Genomic DNA, 22,669 nt, shown 5'->3' with positions numbered 1-22,669 from the left:
CAGCAGCGATGCCCGTGCTGCGCAGAACGCTGGGGCTGGGCGGGCGCCGGCGGCCTTAGGGGGAGCGAGAGCGGCGCGGGGCCCGGCAGCGACTCCCCGGCCCGGCCCGTCCTCTCCTCCGGACGTCGAGGAGGAAGAACTCCGGGCAGGGACGGGAAAGCTGCGCCGGCCGGAGCGCGGGGAGGGGGAGCGGCACCGCGGGGACAGCCGCCGCCGCCAGCAGAGCCCAAGGGGAAAGATGAGCTTGTTGTCAGCCATCGACACCAGCGCCGCGTCCGTCTACCAGCCCGCCCAGCTCCTCAACTGGGTCTATCTTTCGCTGCAAGACACACACCAGGCCAGCGCCTTCGATGCCTTCAGACCCGAGCCCTCTTCGTCCCAGCACCCTGATCTCGGCTACACCAAGAGCACCCCGGAGCTGGGCTCTTCGCTCAGCTCCAGCTATCTCAACAGTTTCTTCCAGCTCCAGCGCAGCGAGGTGAGTTCGCGACGCCGCCCCCCAGCCCGCTGCCCCTGGACACCCCCCGGTCCACAACCGCCATGATGCCTCTGCCAGCCTTACCCCTGCTCCCCCGAGCCAGGACAGAGTCTCCAGGCTGAACGGGCAGCGGTGGCGGATGGGAGGCTCGGCCGGGCGCGCAGGCTTCTTCCACTACCCCAGCCCCTTCCCGCCTCTAGCCTTCTACACCGCTGCTGGGGGCTGCCTCGCTCCTCGCGCTGGCCGTCCCGATAACGGGCCGGCGGCCGGGCCGCGGCGAGGCGCCGACGCGGCATTGGCGAACCCGCCGTCGCCTCCTCCCGCCGCCTGCGAGCGGCCAGGGGCGCGCGTGTTGACAGTCTGGTAAATGGTTACACTGGTTTCCCTTGCACGGCCAGGAGTGTGCCAGGCGCAAAAAAGGGTGCCACATCCATAACAACATGCAAAAATCCCACCCTTTTTAAAAATAAGTAATACTACAAAGAATACATATAGCTTAAGGAAGATTAGAAGCCAGCATTATCTGAAAGGGAGAGATATAAACAGGAATGTGACAAAAACTGAAAAAATTTTGCGTAAGTTTCATAACACAAGAACAGGACTAAATGAAAGCAAAGGGAAGGAAACTAACAAACTGGGGTATGCAAAGACAATTCACTGTGGAACTCCCTGTCACAGGAAGTTGTTGAGGTCAAGCACTTCTGCATCGGAGGGATTTCACATGTGTGGAGATACTGCAAGGTGGCACCTCTCACACTACAACTCACAGCATCTCCAGAAAAGATCCAATTACAGTTTTACTCCCTACCATGGGGCTCTTGAAGGCATTCAGCGGTGGCTCCGTTTGATGAGAGTTATATGGACTGACTACGCATCCAACTTGCTCTGTCTCTACCCACAATCACAGAGTCCTCTTACCACTATTTGTGTTAAAGCATTGGTTTAAAAAGTAGTCTCAGTCAAAATGCACTATCTTGCTCTATCAGAACAGGTATGGGGTTGTTAATGAAAAACAAATTCCCCAAATGCACTGTTGTTAATAGCTGTTAAAAGATGAAGTTAACACATACAAATTTTCTTTTCTTTAGTTAGAAGTTCTTTCTTCCTTAATTTCAAAAGCACGACTAGTCTCAAAAAAATACAGACACTATTTTTGCAACTGTTTAGTTCAAAATCCATTCAGTCTAGCGAACCCAGATTCATCAAGCACAAAATAACACATCAAGTATAAAAACAAGCAGACTTAACAAGTACAGTAATTTTGCAGAAAGACTAATAAGCAGCATAATTTAAACTTCCAGCTACCTATCTGTTGGTTACAAACTGTGAATTTTGCCCTTTTCTGCTTGTCTTACAAGCTTTGTGGTGCCCAGGTAACAACCTTAGCTGTATTTCTGCATGGATTCCTTTCATCCATGGATCTGCATGGATGCAACTTTATTCTGCTGTTTTTAACCTCATTACAGTTTCCTGAGGCACATGAATGACAACAACTGAGAACACCAGCTCTATAGAAAGCCTAGAACAATCAGGAAATAAAGAGCTATTTCATTCTATACATATTTTAATATTTTCAAAAGATAAAGCATGTTCATTTGTTCCAGTTCATTTTCCAGCCTGTGACAACAGTAGCTTTGAATGTGTAGCTGATACACACCTTTATGGTCTTTCCCAGAATGGCATGTTAATACAAGGTAACCTGAAAAAAGTGAAAGGGGCACAGTCATCTTATATGGCACAGGAATGCGTTTGCCCTGTTAGATATACTCCAAAGAAAGTAGGGAACTCCTTTAGTTTCCCAGACTACTGCTGCCTGCTTGTGCAGCAGCTTTCATTCAAGGTTTTAGAAGGTGTTACAGATACTGTTGTGGAAAAAAAAAAAAGAAAGAAAAACAAAAAGTTCTGTCAATATGTTTCATGCTCTGTTCTTTCTAGAAATTGGAAAGGACTGCTTTTTTGGCAGCAGTACCCAAGAGTTTCCTACAATGTCATGCTCTTAATTCTTGAGATTCTAGTATCTGTTTATTTGCAGATGCCATTGGGTATACACTACATATTTCAACTGTATAAAATTATTTTGGGGAGCATTAGTACTGTATGCTGCTTTTGCATCAAGTGGGCTTATGCTATCTTTGGAACAACACATAGCTTTCGACAGTTAAACTGTTGACTGTTTTCTACACAGTGCATGCCTTGGTTGGCTTTTTTTTCAGCTCCCAGTTTTGTCCTGGGTTGGCTTAGCTTGGAGCTGAGCTCTGACAATGATTGACACATAGCTGTACACAATATTTGGAAAATGACCTAATGAGGGGCCAGAATAGCAGCAGATTGAGAAACGATAGGATCATAGGGTGTAAAATAGTCACACGTCCTGTATATTGCCTTGCAATTGAAAATTTCTGGAGGAGAGTGCTTGGAATAAGAGACAGCACTTGCAAACCCTGTATAATAGCAACTTTTCACAAGGCTGCATGGCAGTGCCTGCGTATGTGACTTGCATGCTGACCAAAGGAACTGGACAAAAATAGAAGTGCCATCACCCACAGAGTAGTCTTGCACTTCAAGATTTTTGTCCTCCAGACTTTCTCCACTACAATGGATGCCTTCTAAATAAACATGATGAACACAGCTGTTTGGTGCATAAAAGCCCATTGTACGAGGAAAAAAAAAAGCAATAATAAAGGTTTAAACAGTACACCAACAATGAGTGTTTTGTTTCATATGCAGGACTCATTTTGCAAAACAGACCTGCTTTAAACAAAACTTTATTGCAGTGTTTATTGTCCTAGATATGAAACAAAAGCATGTTAGAGCATTAAGATACACTAAACTGGCCATTGAACTGAGCTCCACCCTCATTATAACACCATCCACTAGAGCCAAGTATTTGAGGTTTTGTTGTAGGGTTGGTTACATGGGATTTAATGCATTTGAGACACAGCCAGGTAACTGTGGCTTTGTGTCACTGAATGGTATAAACAAGAAACCTAGAATAAGGGTGTAAGAGACTCATGGTATTTTTCTGTGCTTGCAGTAGGTGTGCTACCAGCTCAATACAGACTTCAGTCAAGGAGAGACAGCACCCAGTAACTAGAAATTACCATATTATTGCCAAATGTGCTAATTCCGACGCAGGCCAATATTTACACATGAGAAGGAGCCTGTGTCCTCATGAATTCTTTGCCCGTGTTCAATACCCTGTGTTTTTCAAGAGAGGAATTCCTTCTAGAAACCTCTGTGGCAGCCACTTTCTGGATCTAAAATAGATCTAAGCACATATAACTATGTATACTAGATTAGAAAAGAATCACTTTTTTCAAAAAATAGTTCATGTTTCTAACTTAGGGACTCCCAAATCCAGTCCTTATAGGCAAGAGGGGAGCTAAGTGGGAATGAGAGTTTGCTACAGTAAGGTACAGATCACTCAGAATGGAAAACTTATGGAATTAAAAAAAAAATTAGGGAATGTTCTGTGGAAAATAACATCCATTCACCTGTGAAACAGAAGCAGACTTGTAGCTTTGGGATAGAAACCCAAAGAAGCAAAGTTAGTATGACAGTAACATTCATATTTTAATAACAACAACAGAATCCCATGAAACACTGTCAAGAACAAAAATGTGTGGAAGGGAGTTGGCATTTAAACAGAAAACTCTTTATATCAGACAAACTTGTTTTCCGTCTTTCACAGAATCAGATGAATATGCAGTAGCTTGATATTTGATGAAGAACGATTGGCTCTTTAGCCTAGATGAATTAATTTGGAGGATGATTATAAGATTTTAAAAAGCCACCATTCTCATAATATCAGAAGAATACATGGATTGTCACAAAAGAGCGGGCTATTGACTTACTAAATTGTAATATCTCTGAGAACAGACACAATTAAAAGATTTTAAAAAGAACAAAATACGTTGTCAGAGGCTGATCACAACCAAAAGTTGTGAGGTCTGAAGGCAAATACAACAGAGATGCAGATCGGCAGGAATTGCCATATGCTCTAAAACATTTCCAGTTCTCTTCCTTCGGTGGAATATTATTAGTTATTATAATACAGAACATATTTTAATACACAGAGTGCTTAATGTGCTCAGCACTGCAGTCACTACTTGCTTCTCACTTGCAGACTAAACAATCACAGTATTATCTCTTATTTAAGCATAATTACTGACAGAATAGAGCAGTGTACAGACTAAGCAGTACATGAAGGTATCTTTTAATAATAGTGATTATTTGATGGATTTCCTCATAATTTTTTTCTCACTGTTCTTCCTGTAAGTATTAACATTTCAGTGCCCTTATCCTACAAATTTTATTGAAAAGGCTATAGTTCAACAGTTCCTGTGTTGGAGGAACTTGTACTCTCTACCTCAGTCATCACTAAAAAGTCATCACTTTTTACACATATTTCGTGGCTACTGAAAGTAGCAGTCAAGGCCTTTCAAACTGCTTTTCGAGCAGTTAAATGTCAACTCTTGCACTGGTCCTTGTAAGAGATTCCAGGGAGCTGACTCTCTGTTAGTCAGAAGACAATACGCATTTGCGGATTTTGGTGGCATCAGCCTCCTCAGTCCTCCCACAACGCTGGCTCTAGAGCCCTTTTGATCATAGCGTCTCAGCACACAAAATGCAGCTTTCACAGCCCACTCTCTATTCTGGATTTAAAGTACCAGATCCTATTACAAGCATTTGAGCTATTGACTACTCTGTTAGCAATTCCACTTGGATGTGTTATTTAAAATGCAAAAAATCAGGTTTTTAAATACTTTGAAAGTTTTTAAAGGGTTGGTTGGTTGTGGGTGTTTTGGTGGGGTTTTTTTGTTATGTTTTGTTTTTTTACTCTCTTCTTATTTATGCAGCCATGGCCTCCTGCTCTGCTACTTCTGTCTTTGGAAAGCACTGTCTCTTGCCAGGGAAGAGCAACATACATGAATGTACTATAGGAAGTAGAGTCTGAATAAGATCTATATTTTGTATAAGCGAAAAGAAAGGTTGTATAAGAAACTCAAGTTATCATTCAGATTACACTCTTCATGGTATCCTCTACCCATGGCTTTAGACTTCTCTACTCTCCAGGACTGATTTTTATTCTTTTTCAAATTAAGTACCACATATGGTAGATAACTCTCATTCTTCATATTGAGGATGAGCAACCCAATAGCAATTTGATTGCAGAAGGGAACACATGAGCCAGATTTGGTTCTCTTAAGCAAGTACTCTAAATACAGTTCTGTGTCTTTCACTCAGGCTTCCTTACCTAAGAACAGCAGAAAGCTCCCAGAAATAAGAAGTACTGAATATGTGCTAAAGTTAGTCCAACAGCCAGAGCATCTCCTGATGCTTCCCTACCCTCCCCACACCTGAAGCAAATGCTGCTCTGGCTCAGGAGTTCAGTTTATGGCAGGAAAAGTATTATCCACCATAGTGGACTGTATTTCAGCTACTTGGTATCACATCAGAGACTTCAAAGTTGGTGAGAGCTAAAATATTCATTACTGAACCTAAATAATGTCATCCAGAAGAGGGATGTGAGCTTTGTGCTTTACTATTGATTCCTTTCTGACAAGTTAAAAAAAACAAAACCCAAAACAAACCTTTTAAATCACTTGGAACTTTGCTACTCTGAGAAGCATGAAAAACAATAACACAATGCAGCTGCACAGATACTACAAAGCTAAACTATACAATACTGATAAAGTCTATTCGCATAGAAGCAAAAGCAAAGATGTTCTGTTGTCTAAACTAGATGCATACTTATAAACGCTGCCTAAGAAGCGATACTGGGTATCGCCTTAAAGCTTCTGAATGTTTTAGTGAAGTGGAACAGGGCATATTTATACTGCTCCTTGGTTTCTTTTTCCCTGGAAGATTCCCAGTAGGATGATGCCCATTTTGCCACTCTCCTGAACTGCCCTTCTTCCTCTTCTAGAAAGCCACAATAAGATGGTTACATTAAATGTGAAAAATACATCTTGCTTCATGGCAGTTTGCTTAGGTTCTGTCTGAGTTCCAGAGGAGGTATAATGGATCAAATAACTGATTAAGTTTCAGAAAGCTATTCAAATCTTACAGTAATGCCAGCATAATTCAGACAGTATTTCATGTAAATGTCATAACTTAGATCACTTTTTTTTCTGCAGGTTGGTTTTTATTCTCAGAAAGATTACAAGCAATGTGCAATCTACTAAAAGCAGAACTTAAAATGATAGACAGATTCACTTGAGGAATGCAGAATAAATGCAGGTTACAAGCCCTGGGCTTTGTCTGTGTCCCTCATTTTCTAGCCAGGCCAGTGCAGCTGTTTGGTGGTTTTTAAATATACCACAAAGCCAGCCCATTACTTTCTGTCATGTGTTTTGGTGCAAGGAAATACTAACAAAGTCCAGTACTTTGACTAAGATGAATTTTAAGGAGCCTCTTGTAGGCCCCTTTTTCTTAGTTCTTTCAGCTGCTGCTGATAGAGCTGTTGTGTGGTCTACCAAACCTGTATCTTAGAAAATATATTTTGTGTTTCTACAGATTTAGTTTGAAGATAAGGAACTTCCCTCATGGGACTCTTGCTGCCATATCCAAAGCAAAAGTATGTTCCTGTTGTATTAAATGACTGCCTGCACCTACTCCCTGCACATGGGAGGATTTGGTGTCTCTTTTGAATGAATACAAGTGCAGTACTCTAGAAGGATCATTGGAATCTGGAAATCTATATTTATATCTCATCCAGCTAAATGCCAACCAAGCAGACATTTTAAAAGGTTCATCTTGCTCCCATAGGTTTCTCTTTGCCAACTTAGGGTCTCCAGTTTTCTAAACTTGGTTGTGATTGTAGCAGGGAAGTTGAAGCCTATGTTTCTTCACACTAAGGCAGAATGCTGGACAAGTATTTGTGCATAATCATTAAGGCTGTGGATATCTGTGGTTGAACAGAAAGCAAAGGAGCTATTGTACAGTCATTGCATTCTGAAAATGGCAGTTAGAGCTCTTCAGAGGGTTTGAGCATCAGTGGTCCTTGAAATACATAGGTGTTCTTAGAACCATCTTGTTCCAGCTGAAATTAGTAGAATTAATACGTTTGTTTCTCTAATATACCCAATATGGAAAAAAATCCTTAAACCTACTTGAAAACTAGACTGCTCAATTGTTATTTTATAGTTTATCTGAAGCAGATTGTGAAGATTTAGGTTTACTTGCTCAGATGGCACTTCAGGCTGTGCTGTACCACAACTGATTAAAAAAGTGGCTTCAAATGTAGATAAAACTATCTAAAAGCTAGAGCCACAAATGAAAAATAATTTATTTTCATGGGTATATTCAGTTTAATAAAAGTTTTTGTCTTCCTATGAGTGCAGGAACTGAGGCCCTAAGTGCACTGTGAGGGGCCCGTTCTGGGCAGATGATGTATTGTTTCTACCTCTGACAGCGATCTTAGCTTTGCCGTTTTTAAACTTTGGCAGCCATCACAGAGGTTTCTGTGCCAAGAAGGCATTACTGGATGTAAAATGATATAAGCAAAACCGTCTCAGACTTAAAGTTCTATGTAACCCAAAATGGACATTTCTTAGCAAAACCTTTCATCATGCAAGAGCTGCACAGGAGGTAAATGCCTTCCTAAGTGTCTTGAACAGACACATATCTATTTCCGGGTGTTATTTTTCTTATGTTTGGAGTGTCAAAAGACCCACCAAATGAGAGGAAATCCAACTCTTGTTTTTCAAACTGCAGGTCAGATTGAGACAAGATTTCCTGCAGGAAACAGAGATGTTAACAGAAAGTGCAGGGGTCAAAACATGTCCATCCGTTTCTCCCCTCACTTTTTGCTGTACAACCTTCATAAAGTCCTTTATGTCCAAGAACATTGTCTCAACAAAATAGGCTTGTTTTCTGATAACGTGAGGAGGCAGTGAGGTTGAAGTATCTGATGGAGGGCATTGAGGTATCTGGCCGAGGCCCTCCCCACGGCCCTCTCTCAGAAGGGTCAGGCAAGTTGGCGGTGCACAGCCTGGTTGGAAAGCTCAGCTGCAGGCAGTGAGGGGCAGGCTGAGAAATGAAAGCTCCTGCAAGGATGTGTTAAAGTAGTCTGCAAAGTGAATGGTCTCCCTTGTCCCTAATATAGTGCTCATGTGTTAGGGCGTCTCTTTAACATAAGTGGACAGTTGTTTGGCATTCAGCCGATGAAAAGGTTCCCTGCAGAGCATGGTGCAAGTTTTAGAAAGTTCCTCCAAGACTGTCTACCTCTGACCAGAGGAAATCTCTATCCTGTCTTTTTCCACCTTTCCACATCTGCTATTAAAGGCTTTTTGTGAGGTCCATGTACATTTTGTAAAACAAGCGTCCTCACTAACATCCACAGCAAACCTTCCCCTGAGGCTGAAATCATGAAAGCTTATTTCTCTACTAGCAGAGAGCTGAGAAGCCTTCCTGAGCTTCAGCAAGCCTAAAGATGGTGACTGAGTGACTTCACTCCCAGTGTTTTACTTCCATACCACTGTATAATAGACAGGGAGCAGCATTTTTTTTTTTAAGATCTAAACATCTGTGAAGCTCATTGAAAGCTTTAGATCAAAATGTTAAATCAGCAGATTTAAAGCAAGATGAGTTGGTGACTTGCCTTCCTCTTCAACCTTGCAGTAAGTTGAAGTTACAACAGTCATACACCAAGGAGTGTGTTGCACCCATTCATTGTTCTTGCAGAGTCTTAGCAATGATGAGCAGGTACAACATGAGACACAACAACCAGCCCAGCTGTCAGATCTGGAATACCTAGATTAGGTAGATCTATCCACTGGATTAAAGAGTCATCATCCTACCACTGACTCTCTTCACAACTACTGGTAAGTCACGCTGCATTTCTATTTGCCTGCTTAAGATACTGTTTCTGCAAAAGAATGCCCTAGTGCCACCTATCAGAAAATACTTAGTAGTGGGCAGTGTTAGCAGTTTTAATATAAGCTTGTATTTATCTAAAACTCCCTACAGAAGAAGGATGAATTAATATATACTTGACTAATCTATATAGCCAGGAATATAATCTATATTTTAGAGTAATACACATTTTACTGTCAGACCAAAGACCAGATATTTTTGACAGATAGCTTGACCATTGACTTCAGAAGGAAACAGAAGCCTGAGTTGTCTTCTTCATCCAGGCAAATATTTTTTTCACTGAAGGATGAGCTGTGCTTACAGGTGTCCAATGATAAAATGTTACTAAGTAAATTCTTAAACTGTTTTCTTTAAAAGTATCTATTATTTATCAGAGGAGCTAAAGCAGACATAAGTCATACAGGAGCAGTTTTTGAGGTTTTCTAGTTCAGCCTTCATAATTAAATTTACCTATTTCTTCTGGCTCAAGTTAATACAACTATATTTATGATAGTATTTTCAGTTATGCAGTTGATATTTTCTTTGGGGACAAAACCAGGGAGCTGTTTTGACCACTTACAAAGAACTAAAGCACAGAAAGTAGCAGACTTGAAGTGCTCTTCTCCACACAATTGTTTTAGGTGCAGCTGTTGTGCTTTCACACATTGCAAGTGAGCCGTGGAGCACTAGCAGAGCAGACAGATATAGGTTCTTAGTTTAGGTTTTGTATATTAGGACGTGCAAGCCACTGAATTACTGTTTGAGTCACTTCAGATTTCCATTTCCTCCAACGTGAAAATAGCAACTGAGTGAAGGAAATTACTTGTTTGTCCTGCTGTTTTATCCATGACACAGCATGGGGATGTAGTTGGTTCTTCGTAAAAATCCAAGCTGGTCACTTAAGCACCTTTTGACATTTCATAGCAGTTAGCATGGCTAGTCTGGTTACCGTTTTGGAGAATGCTTGTAGTTTACAGTATACGAAAACCTTACTTTTCCCAAACTAATGATAGGCCAAACCAACTCCTTTTTCCAAAAAACTTCAAACAACAATGGTGCCTGCTGACTTAAACTTAATTCTGGAAGACTGCTTTCTTTTTGTTTTGTTTTGCTTTTTTTTCCTTTTTTCTTTTTGTTAGGTTGGCAATACACTAAAGCAAAAAAAAAAAGTCATCAAAAATTCTTTGCTCATCGCTTTTCAATTATAGACTATTTCATGTAGTGGAAGAATTAATGACTGGACTATGTTATAGGAATACTGAAATGCTACAAAACCTCACATAAGCATGTGCAATTAAAATGAACATGGAGAGAACCACTAGTGCAAATCATACTAACTTATAGCTTCAGCAGGTTCTTTCACAAGCCTTTTAGAGGTATTTTTAAACAGCTGTAAATAAGGAATAATCTTTAGTATTGAACTGTTGGGGGAGGGTGTGGTGTGGTTGGTTGGTTTTGTTTTTTGTAATGTTAGCTCACTGGATTTCAGGTGGAATAGTAACAATGATGATCACACATAATATATCTGGATGGAAGAGACCTTGAAGATCATCCAGTTCAACCTTTGACCCAGTACTAAAGGGTCAACACTAAACCATGTCCCTAAGTGCCAGGTCCACACAGCAGGTTGAAAAGAAATCAACCTGCTAAGGTGGAGTAGTCACCTCTACCAATTTCAATGTTGAAGCACTTAAAACTAGCAGAAAGAAGGACATCTGTGACAAGGGAATACTATGCACAGAGTCCAGCATTTTGAGATCATTATGTGGCTTGTTACTATCCAGCTACTGTACTTAAACCACAGATAACTTCAAAGAGGGCAACATGCTCAGTTGACCAGTTTCTTACTCTCTTCCATTTTAACTGATGAGATATTGTATAGGGGTACCACTGTATTTGTTTGGTTTGACATTTTTTTTGTTTGTGGGGAAAGGCAGGGAGTGTGTTTTTAAAGTATAGCTTTTAAGTTAACAGCAACAAAAAAGGCGACAACCAACCCTAAGATTACCAAACAAATGCACTGGCCAGATATACCCTATCAACCACTTAAATCAACACAGCTTATTCTAGCTTCAGGTAACTGGTGAATCTGTGCCCCTTTATCTCTGCTTTGTATGTCTGGCAGCCACAAATGGAACTTACGGCAGGAATGTAATTTTGCTGACACTCCTATATATTTCTAGTCCCGTACCTAAAAGCTTTTCTCCTTAACTCTAATAAAGTCCCAATAACAAGTTGCTATCCCACATAAACAGGTTATCATCACTTTTTATTATCAATTGGTCTAGAAAATATGTCAATCTATCACTTTTGGGCAGAATTAAATGTTATCATAATTGAGATATTGTCATACGCCCCTTTAAAAATAACCTATACAGCTGAAACAATAGCCATACTTTCAAAAATTTCCACCTGACATATATTTGTTCAAATATTTTGTTGCAGGTTCCTAACTGTACTTTGTCTTTGTTTTCAACATTATACTATTGCTAAATATGTGAAGCTGAAGAGAGAAATTCTGTTTCAATGTTTCCTTACCCACTTCTTGGCACATCAGCCCCCAAAAGCTGTCTCTGAAGGGCAGCGACAAGGGCAGCCAAGTCAATCGAGCATTTGTCAGATCATTCATTTAATTAGGAATTCTTAAAGGTGAGGGAGATGCTGGAGCTCTTGAGTCTCTCACATATGTTACCCAACTGGAAATCAGAGTAAGGAAGCTATAGCAGACAATAGCTGCCTCTTTAACAAAGGACTTGCACTGCAACCTTACAGATTATGTGCCCTGTAACTGGAAACGCTAAGAAAAAAAGTAACAAAGGAAGCCTTACATCCCAACACCACTGACAGTTTAAAGATCTACTGAGCAGAGAGCTTACCTTTGGGAAGTGAAAGACCAAATTTTAAGTTTGCTTCACATTCAACTAAGTCAACAAGTTTCATAGGCAGAAAAAACAAATAAACAAATCAACATTATCAGCTCCAACTTCCCATCAAGCCAGTTTCTAAGTTTTACCATCAGGTCCCCTCCTCCTCCTCCCAGTTCAGCAAGATAAGGAAATCCTGAATTCATTGCAGCTGGCCTGATGAGCCTTGTAATTAGGACATGCAGTGTGGTCTTTCAGATTCTTGAGAACACTAACTCTTTCACTGCCAAATCCTTTCTTCTATACTGTTACAGCTAAAAGTGAGACTTCATTTGAGAGTTATTATTTGTTCTCTGCTTTTAAGAGAAATGTGTTGGCTTTGCTAATGCTACACTGTAAACACAAAGCAGTCACTGCTTTTGGTGGAATTCGTCAGAGGAGCAGTCTCCCTGCCACCTCCCAGATCTGTACCAATACACTGGAGACCAGAATGAGTCAGAATGCATTTCCCTCTTCCTCTCTTTTTCTTTCTACTGTTGTCTGATACATCATCTATCCATGTCACTCGGATCATCTCCTGGACATCCCCTTTGAGTGTGAAGCTAACTCAAAGATTTTGTTCAAAACCCTTCTTAAAAATCTGGTTTGTAGCAGTGCAAGCACTTAGTGAAGGCAGAATTGATAATTTCTTCAATTAAATGCCCCAGACAAAACAAAAAAAAAACCAAACTGTTTTATGTATCTCAGCAATAATTCATTTCTTGTTCTCTACAAAGTAGACTAAATCACCATTTGCTTTCTTCACATTCATTACTTGTTCCTGAGCTTTTGCTATTTTATTCTAGAGGCAGGGTTGAACTTTCCCGCTACCACCCTTATTATATAACCTGGCTTTTTGGAATGGCTTTTTTCTTCATCTCCTTCTGAAGAACTGGAGATTTCTACAGCTAGCAACAGGATGTAACACCATTTGTGCTGGTGCTCTTTATAGCATGTTTCAAGTGCCAGATTGATGTGCTTCTCACTGACTCAGAGTTAAACTGCTTTAAGACCACTTTCCAGGTCATATTGGCAAGAACTGCTGAAGCAGCTTGCCTGACGCTATACCAGGAAGGATGGACTGCATTTTGGGATAATTTAGGAATTTTCTTTAATGAATTCATTGTTCTTTGAAGCACCAGTGATGTAGGCAATGTCCATCTTCTCCTTTACAGTCATCTTCCAGGATAGTGTATTTGTGTTTTTCCTTTTTTGACACTGGGCCTCAACATGATTATAGGGAAGTGTTTCATGGTGACACTTGCAGAGTGGATCTTTTGGTGTGTCCAGCTCTGGCATGTATTGCACAAGTGCCCTTCCAGCTGAACCTGGTAGCCACTTTCAGAGCCATATGTTAAGAGTTCAGCCACAGAGCCATCGGTGGCTGCTAAGATTATTACTTAGTGTCAGTACAGACTGTAATCTGATGGGATCCTGGCCTTTGACAAGACTTTTGACTGCTGAGATTGAAATAAACAGACGTTTGCAAAGGTTTGCTGACAGAGTGGGCAACCCTTACCTTTGACCTCCTATGTAATCACCTGAAACATGCCAAGAAGGGTTGTTGAAGGAGTAAATTACATAATATCCAGTTGCAGTGCCAAATTGCTCCCTTACAATGTGGGTAATAGCTCATTGTAAAGATGTGTAGAAAACAAAAATAGTCACCATTTTGAGCACATGTCCAAATCAAAGCCCTCTGAAAGCAGCAGATAGATATGTTTTGCTTTGTCACTAGGCTAGCTTGGGGGCAGAAATAACAGCCTCCTGAAGGGCAGGACTTGTATATCCTACATCCTCTAGGGATGTGCCAGATTTCAGCAATGGGTCAAAGAATTTGGGATTTCGCATTCTGTGTGTCCATACACCCACCCTATTATATAAATCAGATAATAGGGAATTTGCAAACCTACTGATGGTTATAATGCATATGAAGTACTTCAAGAATCTCTTGGCAAGAGGGGCACTTAAAAAGAAATATTATATATTATTCCAAGTGTATGTAAGAGAAAATGGCTCCTAGGGAGACAAGAACTTCTTGAAGACCCTTAATTAATCCTATTTTGGCATCAATAGCACTTCCCCTTCCTTTTAACAATTTGTTGCCAAGAATTTCTCATTCCAGTAGTGTCCAATAAATCCTGGGAAACAAATCTCAGTGACCACTGGAGATATGTTTGGTTGCTTGATGGCTAAAGCAGCTAAAACCTTTTCATTAGCTTTTTAAATGGCTTTTCCTTGTAAAATGTTAGGATTTAACCCCCGAATCAAAGTAGCTGATTCTCCTCTCAGCAGCCAGAACAGTTTGCATCAGCACAGAACTGTGCTGTACTGAAAGTAGAATGATGGGCATTTCAGTGCCAGCACACTTGAAGTCCCCTGTGAGATCAGACTCTACTCCGTGGCCCTTTGAATTGACTCTGCTGCTGTGCACCAGCTTCAGCTTTGCAAGAGGGGTCAGTGGAGCTCAGCATGTTCTATTTGACTATAGTGAGGGTGGGTAAAGAGGATTATCTAGCAGTGGCCTGGCATGTAGCTCAATTTTTATACACTAGTCTACACCATCTGCAGTGGGATAAGATTCAGTGATAGTTGGGACTCATCCAGGTAACTGTGCCAATATGATTCTTTTGGCATATGACCGTCACCCAGATAATGCACTCACTGTGCAGACATACTGGATGTTTGAGAGCTCTAAGATAAATTGAATTCCATTTCAGATTAATTTCACAGTCTCTCTAAAACAATTTCAGTGTATGTCTTCAATATGTATATAACATATATAAACACATGAAAACATATATATAAAAACTCCAATGAAATATTTTGCTTCAATAGCACTGAAAAACAAGGTCTCTACAGAGGCACAGATTGGACCTCTTCTTACCTCACTTTTCCATAAGCCAGCAGTAATTCTCTGATAAAGGGAGAATGACAATGAGCATAGTATTACTGTGAGGTGTATCAAACCTAATAGAGAAACACTCTGGGGAATGTGTCCCATCATTTCAGGGTGGAGAGGACTGCCACTAGTTGGTTCTGTTTCTACAGTGACAGATTACCATGTTAATTTATTTTTTTGAAGTTATTTTTTACTTTTAAAATTCTGACTCCACAGTTCTTTTTGAGCCTTAGCACAGTTAAGTCAATGATTCCTTGTTATCTCCGTGTGCTGCTTTGAGATCCTGTCTTGCCCCAAGAGGGACAAAAGAATAACAGTCACACAAATGGAGTGAAGAGTGATAGAAAGTTTAAATGGAAAAAGCAATTGGTGAAACTAGAAAAAACTACAAAGCATAGTGACAAGAACAACCCAAAGCATCCAGAGTCCCTTACACAACACCCAAAGGCTTCCCAGCTCCTCCCTTCTCCCCACCTGAGGATCATACCCAAAACCCCCAGAGCTCTTCCTTCCCCCCCACTGCTAGGCTAGTCTCAGGCTGGCCAGGTCTGAGACTGCCCTCCCACCCCTTCTCCTCCTGGCATTAGGCCTAGACAGGCCTAAGAAGCCTTGAGATACTCCCCCACCGTTACCCGATAAGAGAGCATCTCCCACGGGAGCAGAGAAGGAAGAAAGAGAAAGAGAAGGACTCTGCAGATGGATTTATAGGGTGCAGGATGTGTGGTAGAAATACGCCACTTCTCGTGACCACCTTATTGGGTTGGACACTTGGGACACCAGAGGTGTAGCTTATGTGGCAGCGACAGGAGGCACCCAGCCTAAACTGCCACACTCCAGTAAAGAGATTAGCTATTTAGGTGATTATGGGGTTCCTGCTCTTCTAAAAATAACTGAATAGTAAATTAGCAGCTCCTGATTTTGATTTGCAGATGAGGAGAGTGAATATCCTATTGAGGTGAAGTAGAAAAACTGGGTATTTATTGTTTAGCAGGAAGCATTTAAATCACAGCAGATTTTCCCTTAGAAAATCCAGGGCATGAATGTTTCTTGTTATTGTTTGAGCATGGGACTCTGAGTTGACTGTCTCATTAACTAGATTTGATATTAAAGATTACTTCACATTTTTCTTGGCGTTCTTTTCCTTTTCCTGACTTCAGTATTGTTCATATAAGTAGTTTTAGACACAAAGACATTCCCTTTTGTGGTTTGCTTTTTCAGCTTTTTTGCCTGCACATTCTAACCATACCATGAATGTGGTATGATCAAACACAAGAAAGCAATCACTGCTTAGTGGAAAGGTTGGAGTAACTGAACCACAGCAAGATCAGTAGTTTCCTCAACAGTATGGTGACCAGCTCCATCACACTGCCTTTGTGAAATCTCATTATTAACAGCCTGTGTATTGCTCTCCTCAAATATATAGCCATGTTCTTAATGAAAAAAAATAATTAACCCCCCAACATTTTTCTGCTATTCTTAACCCTTCTCAGATCAGCCTCAGAACAATCCTTAATACAGTAATGTGTTTCATGTGACTATTTTTTCTTTTCTGTTGCAGGCCCTGAGCAGCAGTCTGTACAAGAGTGCATCACCTTATGGCTCTCTTAATAACATTGTGGATGGGTTAAGCTCCCTCACTGAGCATTTCTCTGACCTATCCCTTTCTTCAGAAGCCAGAAAACCCAGCAAGAGGCCACCTCCTAACTACCTGTGCCACCTCTGCTTTAACAAGGGACATTACATCAAAGACTGCCCACAGGTAAGGTATATACAATATTCTGGAAAAATCTTTGTGAACATTTTCACCATTCCTTCCTTTAGTAAAACAGAATTTGACTGAAATACTCTTTTTAGAGTGAATAGCACTGAAAAAATATCTTGACAAAATGCCAAGCTAGCCATGTGTTCTTTTAATCTACTCTTTATCACATTGCTGATGGAAAAAATATGCTATTTCATTTGCCCAATAAGCATTACAAATTATATTAACCTAAGCACATGGATAAGTAGACTTTGGAAACTTTAAAAATGCCTACTACGTAATTTTCTATCACAGAGATTGTATAAAATACGTTTTCAAGCAGCACACTATGTAGTCAGTTTGGGAATGGCACATAATAAAAATATAATAAGATACAGATGCTAAAGAAGAAGAAACTGTTTCACTGGATGAGAACTTTGTATAAATGTTGCAATAACACAAGCTCCAAGTATTTCTGGTGCAAAATGTCTTTCGTCTCATAGAAGAGGTTTGCTATGCTTGGCAAGATTTGATGGTCTTGGACTCCTTGAACGTTTTTGTAGTGGCAAAGCTGGCAATATTTATTTCCTCTAAAACCACTCACCAATCTGCCATTTTTTTAACTCTGAGGCTCCCAGCCACAGTGTGTAAGGTTTCTCCATACTCTCAAATTCCAGCTGAATATTACTAGCTTAAACTTTCACAACTCCAGCGATACTCTGTGTAGAGTCCCAAAGAAATTAAACTGCTGCCAATACTCGGGAATATAGATGCGGACGTTATTGGCATCCATTTCAGTATGACTTTATTCTCTTAATGTGTGATTTTCAGCAGAATTATCTGCATAAAATTAACTACAGTTAATCCACAGTTGAAGTTATCAGACATATATAACACAAGCAGAAAAGCATCTGCCAGCTGAGCAAGGTCAGCATGAAAGCAAGTCTAATGTCAGATGAGTATATTCCCTCCTGCTGTTATGTGTAGACTAAACTTTTTTGTTTGTGGACTTTAACTGTATATCTTTCATTAATTTTAACAAAAGCTGTGGAATTAAAAGTACATTTTCAGTGTTGGGTGTGGCACTTAATATTATTTCAATATACATTGACTAATACAGTTTTCTTTACAAAAAGAAAAAAAGACTAGTATGTTCTTTGCCAGGAAATCAAAAATATTGTAGTTTGTTTACTTCTGTGTTTAACATAGTTAGCTTAGCATGTGTCAGCAAAACGCAGAGACAGGACCGTATAACAGCATACTTTACTTAACAAGGGAATTAAATCTACAACTACCAAATACGTGTCAGAGAGAGAGAGTGCTGAGCTGGGGGGAGGTGGCTGTGCCATGCTGCATAAGAAACTAGATGAATATAACAGGTCTCTTGACAATCAATACGTGCAAGCTGCAGCTTGCACAGATGGTCCCAAGTGCAGTGTTGGAGCAGTAAAGCATTGTTTATTTCTTAGGTATTTTTACAGTTTGAGGCTCTAGGGATTACAGAACAGTTAATGAAATTGAAGACATACCCACAGAAATCCAGGAAATGCAAACAAATGAAGAGTTTTGTAGTTTAATTAACTTGAATTGCACACCCTGTTAGGATTTCATTAGTGAAGACTTCAATTTCTTTGGAAATGAAGGAAGAAAAGATCCTACATCCTACAGACTGTACTCTGTGGATGGCCTGTGAGTAATGAGGGAAGGAACACACAGGTTTGTGTTTGCTCACGGCATGTAGTCCTCTAGAGTTACAGGCAGCCATATCACACAGCTCCTTTTGTAAACTGATCAAGTTTTAGTTGGGAAGTATTTTGGTATTTTTCCCTTGCTACTGCTGATGTGTGAAGCTGCTCCAGAGCCTTGGTTCTCCCCTCATTAGAAATCTTCCAATTTTCAGCATAAGTGTAACTCATGGCCATTTTATGGTTATTTGTTCGTTTGCCAATATTGCTGTCCACTGAAACAGCTCTTCTTCCTCTCTGGTGTTTATCTCAGGATGTGTTAGCAAACTGCAATCATACCACCCATCAGCATTTATTCTTCAGGACTAATGAGACATTTTTTTCTCAATCTCCTCACAAAAAACAGACCAAGTGTCTGTTTTCCCATCTTTCTCCTGGCTGTTCTTTTGTGCTTTTCATCTCCTTATGACTTATGGCATCCCCGGACAGATCTCATCAGTGCCTTTTGCCATGTGTGCATACATATATCTGTTTCTATAGATCAAAGCTTATGTTAGAGAACAGGTGATATGAAATTAGTTCTGCTTTACTGGGGATTTCTAACATAAGCAAATGTTTTATAGTCCAGTCAGTATGCAAGTGCTGTCCTGAACAGGAGCAGACTTAATCATTCACAGAAACTTAAGTGCTTCCCTTCTGTTATCTAAATGTGGTGACCCTGTTTGCATGAGTTGCATTCAAAATGTTGAAAACATGCACAAGAATTGAGCTCCAATGGCAGGATCAGGCCTTCATCAGAAAGAGCCCATTTGTTACCATTACTTTTGACAACAACTGATTTCTTAATTTGTAAATTGTGTGCAGTACTTAATAGCTTAGATTTTGATGCTTACTTTTGCTAGTGCTGTCAAAAAAGAACTGCAGCTCTGCATCTGTAAAGTAGAGACTGCAAGCATTTGGGTAGAGAAAAGAGATAAACTAATCTGATTTGGACAAAATGCACATCAGTAAACCATACGGTATTTTTATTTTCATTTTATGTAACTGTCTAATAAGAAACAGATTTTGAAATGGGATTTTTTATGGAGGTTTTTTCTTCTTAAGAAAGAAATTGTGTAACAACTTCGAGACTTTATATCCTCCCTTAATTCTGCTTGCTACAAACACTGTAAAGATGCATGTTCTTTTTGTGTTGTGTTAAAGTTGATGATATACTATACTGATGAAAATATCTATCTGTTCAGATTTATATCTTAAATGATGATCATACTCTAGAAGGTTAAATAATTACAAAAAAAGGGGCCAGCTTCAGTATTTGCATACCTCAGGTATCTACAGTTTATCCAATATGCTGTCCGAAATTACCTGTTTGGAAACTGAAATGGGATTTAGCAAACATCTATTATTTTAGAAGGTAATTTATGTGATCTACAGTGATAGAAAGTGTGTTTTCCATTTTAGAAACTACCAGAAATGAAAGCAGTTATGACTGCAATCCATCATTTCCAATTTGCCTACATCTGCAAAAAATCTTTGTTACAATTGATATGTCTGTAAAAATCACAGCACTTTTTATAGTGTCATCTTTATAGCATACCTACATTTTATCTGAACTAATTTTTGAGTTTCAGTAGTTTAGACACATGTTACTGATACTTCTGTGATGTTCTTTCACATACAGAACTCTCAATGACTTGCATGAACTGAAAAATATCTAGAGAATCAAGGCCGTAAGCAGTGCTCTTCATATGGTGGTGCTCTTAAATTATCATTGGCAGTGCCATCAAATACTAAAAATATTCTCTTTAAATAGCACCTGGTTTACTAGTGATTTGTTGACTGACATACATATATATGTTTATCAAAAACTTTTTTTTACTTATTTGTGTACTCAGATGTACTTTACCAATCTATGTCTTACATATGCATGACTACAATAGGTTTCTTTCCTTTGCCAGGACAAATAATGATGAGCTCTAGGCCAGTAATTATTAAGATATATGATTCTTTATAACCTTTATTTATCTAGCAGATGCAGAAACTCATAGAACTTTTCCAAAAAGTTATGTTGTCTCTTTCCACCCATTACCACTGTAGTTTATATTTTTGTACCAAATGAAATATAAACATTATATGCATGGATACATAAAATGAATCTTGCTACTCTGTCTAATCTATAGGGATTTTATTGACATTAGCACTCTTCCATGATGTCATCCTAAACTCAGACCTATCATATAGGTTTAATATACAGAAAGTAGTGACTGATCCTATTCCATGGTTACAAATTTACCTCATTTACTGCATTTATAATTCCTCATTAATTTGGGCAGTAATAGATGAACAGCAAAGGCAGCAAAGATCTTTGTCTTTGTAGACGTACAAGCTCAGGACTCCAGCAAAGCATCTGTGTTTTCCAAAGTGTTCTACCTTGTGTTTCTGCCAAGCACCAGTTGTGTCTGCTGGTCTCTGTATCCTAACTCTGTTCAAGTGTCATCAAACCCTTATGCAAAAACATGTGCAGGCCCAGTCACTCAAAAATGTGTGGTTCTAGCTATGTTTTTCTGAACGCTGAACAAGGAGACTGCTCTGATCCCTGTGCCAGTGCCAGGTTCTCTGAAAAAATCTTCCTGACATTCCTGTAAATTCTACACAAACAGGGAATGCTCATGTCATGGAGACTTGGTGGGAAAAGAAAAAAAAAGGGCAGGTGGGAGAACATTACTGTTTTGCAGTCAAATCCCTGGTGCACTGCAACTGTTCAATCCAGTGTTTCATGATTTTGCTTTGTGCTCATAGAGGAAAATGCATAGCAGCATGCCACCAACAGATACCCACACAATGGGAAACTGTATTACCCTCATTTTGCACTGCTTTTTAAGTCTCTGAATGAAATGTATGTATGGCATAATCCATATTAATGAGGCCAACAGTGATCTTTAGAGCAGATCCCGTAAATCTAAAGTGCCTTGAGAACACAAATTCAAAGTCAATGAGATTAGTAGGTAATTACTGTGGCTGCTTAAGTTTGCATAGATTTGTTTTTGTGGTTTCAAGCAGGATGTGGAAGAAATCAGTGTCAATCTGAGTTGAGCCCTTTTTTCTTAGTCCATAGCTTGGTCTGCCAGATCATGCTGCCCTGAAGCTGTCCCTCTCTGCGGTCAGATATAGTGGATCTTTGGCAGTAGAATCGGCTCAGCAGGCAGCTATTTGGCTGCAAGACTGCAGCAACTCTCATGTTTGAAATTTGATTTGTCTTCTGCCTTATGGTTGTGCTCTCAAGATCTCAAATGTCTGCAATGTTCACGGAGTCAACAGCTGTGCTTTCTCCAGGTTCCAAAGGCTGTCTAAGATGGCAATGAGGAACAAACTGCCATCTTAGATAGAAAAATAAGCTTTCTGGTTTTTAGCTTAGAATCTTATCTTTTAAAAAATGTAAACCAAACACAAACCTATTGAAATCTAATTTTTCTTTTAAGTGGAAGATGTTGTTTCAGAGAGCTCTAAAATTAAGGGAGATAGTAGATTTAAAAATCTTAACATTCATACTGAAAATAATAATTTTTGACAGTTGCTATATTTTACAGTAGTCATTTAGATATTGGGTGATGGCTTTCAAGTAAGCATCTTTTCTCCATTGAATTGAATGAAATATCAGTGTTGTAGGATAAAGGCCCAGTCTCACCAGTCTCTCAGGAAGCTGAAACTCTGTCTGGCTCAATTTTGCCAGTTCCACCATAGCTTTTGATCAGAGTATAGCTGCTAGCATTTGAACTGCTGCTGTATAGGTATCTCTAGTTTGTGCTTCAATTCTGTTGGCTGAGGGAGAGATTACAGGCTTCATGGTGGAATCCCTGATATGTATAAAGCAGTATTTGAATCACCAATATTGGTATTCTTATTTCAGAAGCAAAGATGAAAATGGGGACCCATAATAAAAAAAACAGCTAAACTGATCCCTGTTGCAGTAGCACTGATTTTAGTAGGACCAGTGCAGAGATAACTTGTATAGCTCTATTACAAGGATGAAAAAGCTATTCATGCTGTTTCTCTCTGCTATATGTGTTTTCAAACTGCATGGGGCACTCCAGAAGAAAAGTA

The 22,669-nt window shown here is 39.8% G+C and overlaps 1 protein-coding gene across 1 annotated transcript in view; it reads left to right on the top strand.

The window, feature by feature from the left end:
- The first annotated feature begins 238 nt into the window (after positions 1-238).
- ZCCHC24 (zinc finger CCHC-type containing 24) overlaps positions 239-22,669 on the top strand; it is a 99,827-nt gene continuing 77,396 nt past the window's right edge. The window contains exons 1-2 of the mRNA XM_054382533.1: positions 239-478; positions 16,701-16,901. Of these exons, the coding sequence (XP_054238508.1) occupies positions 239-478; positions 16,701-16,901 (441 nt within the window). The remainder of the gene's footprint in view (positions 479-16,700; positions 16,902-22,669) is intronic.

This window comes from Indicator indicator, chromosome 7 (assembly GCF_027791375.1).
Source record: "Indicator indicator isolate 239-I01 chromosome 7, UM_Iind_1.1, whole genome shotgun sequence".
Lineage (NCBI taxonomy): Eukaryota > Metazoa > Chordata > Aves > Piciformes > Indicatoridae > Indicator > Indicator indicator.
This window is presented reverse-complemented; position numbering and strand designations above follow the sequence as displayed.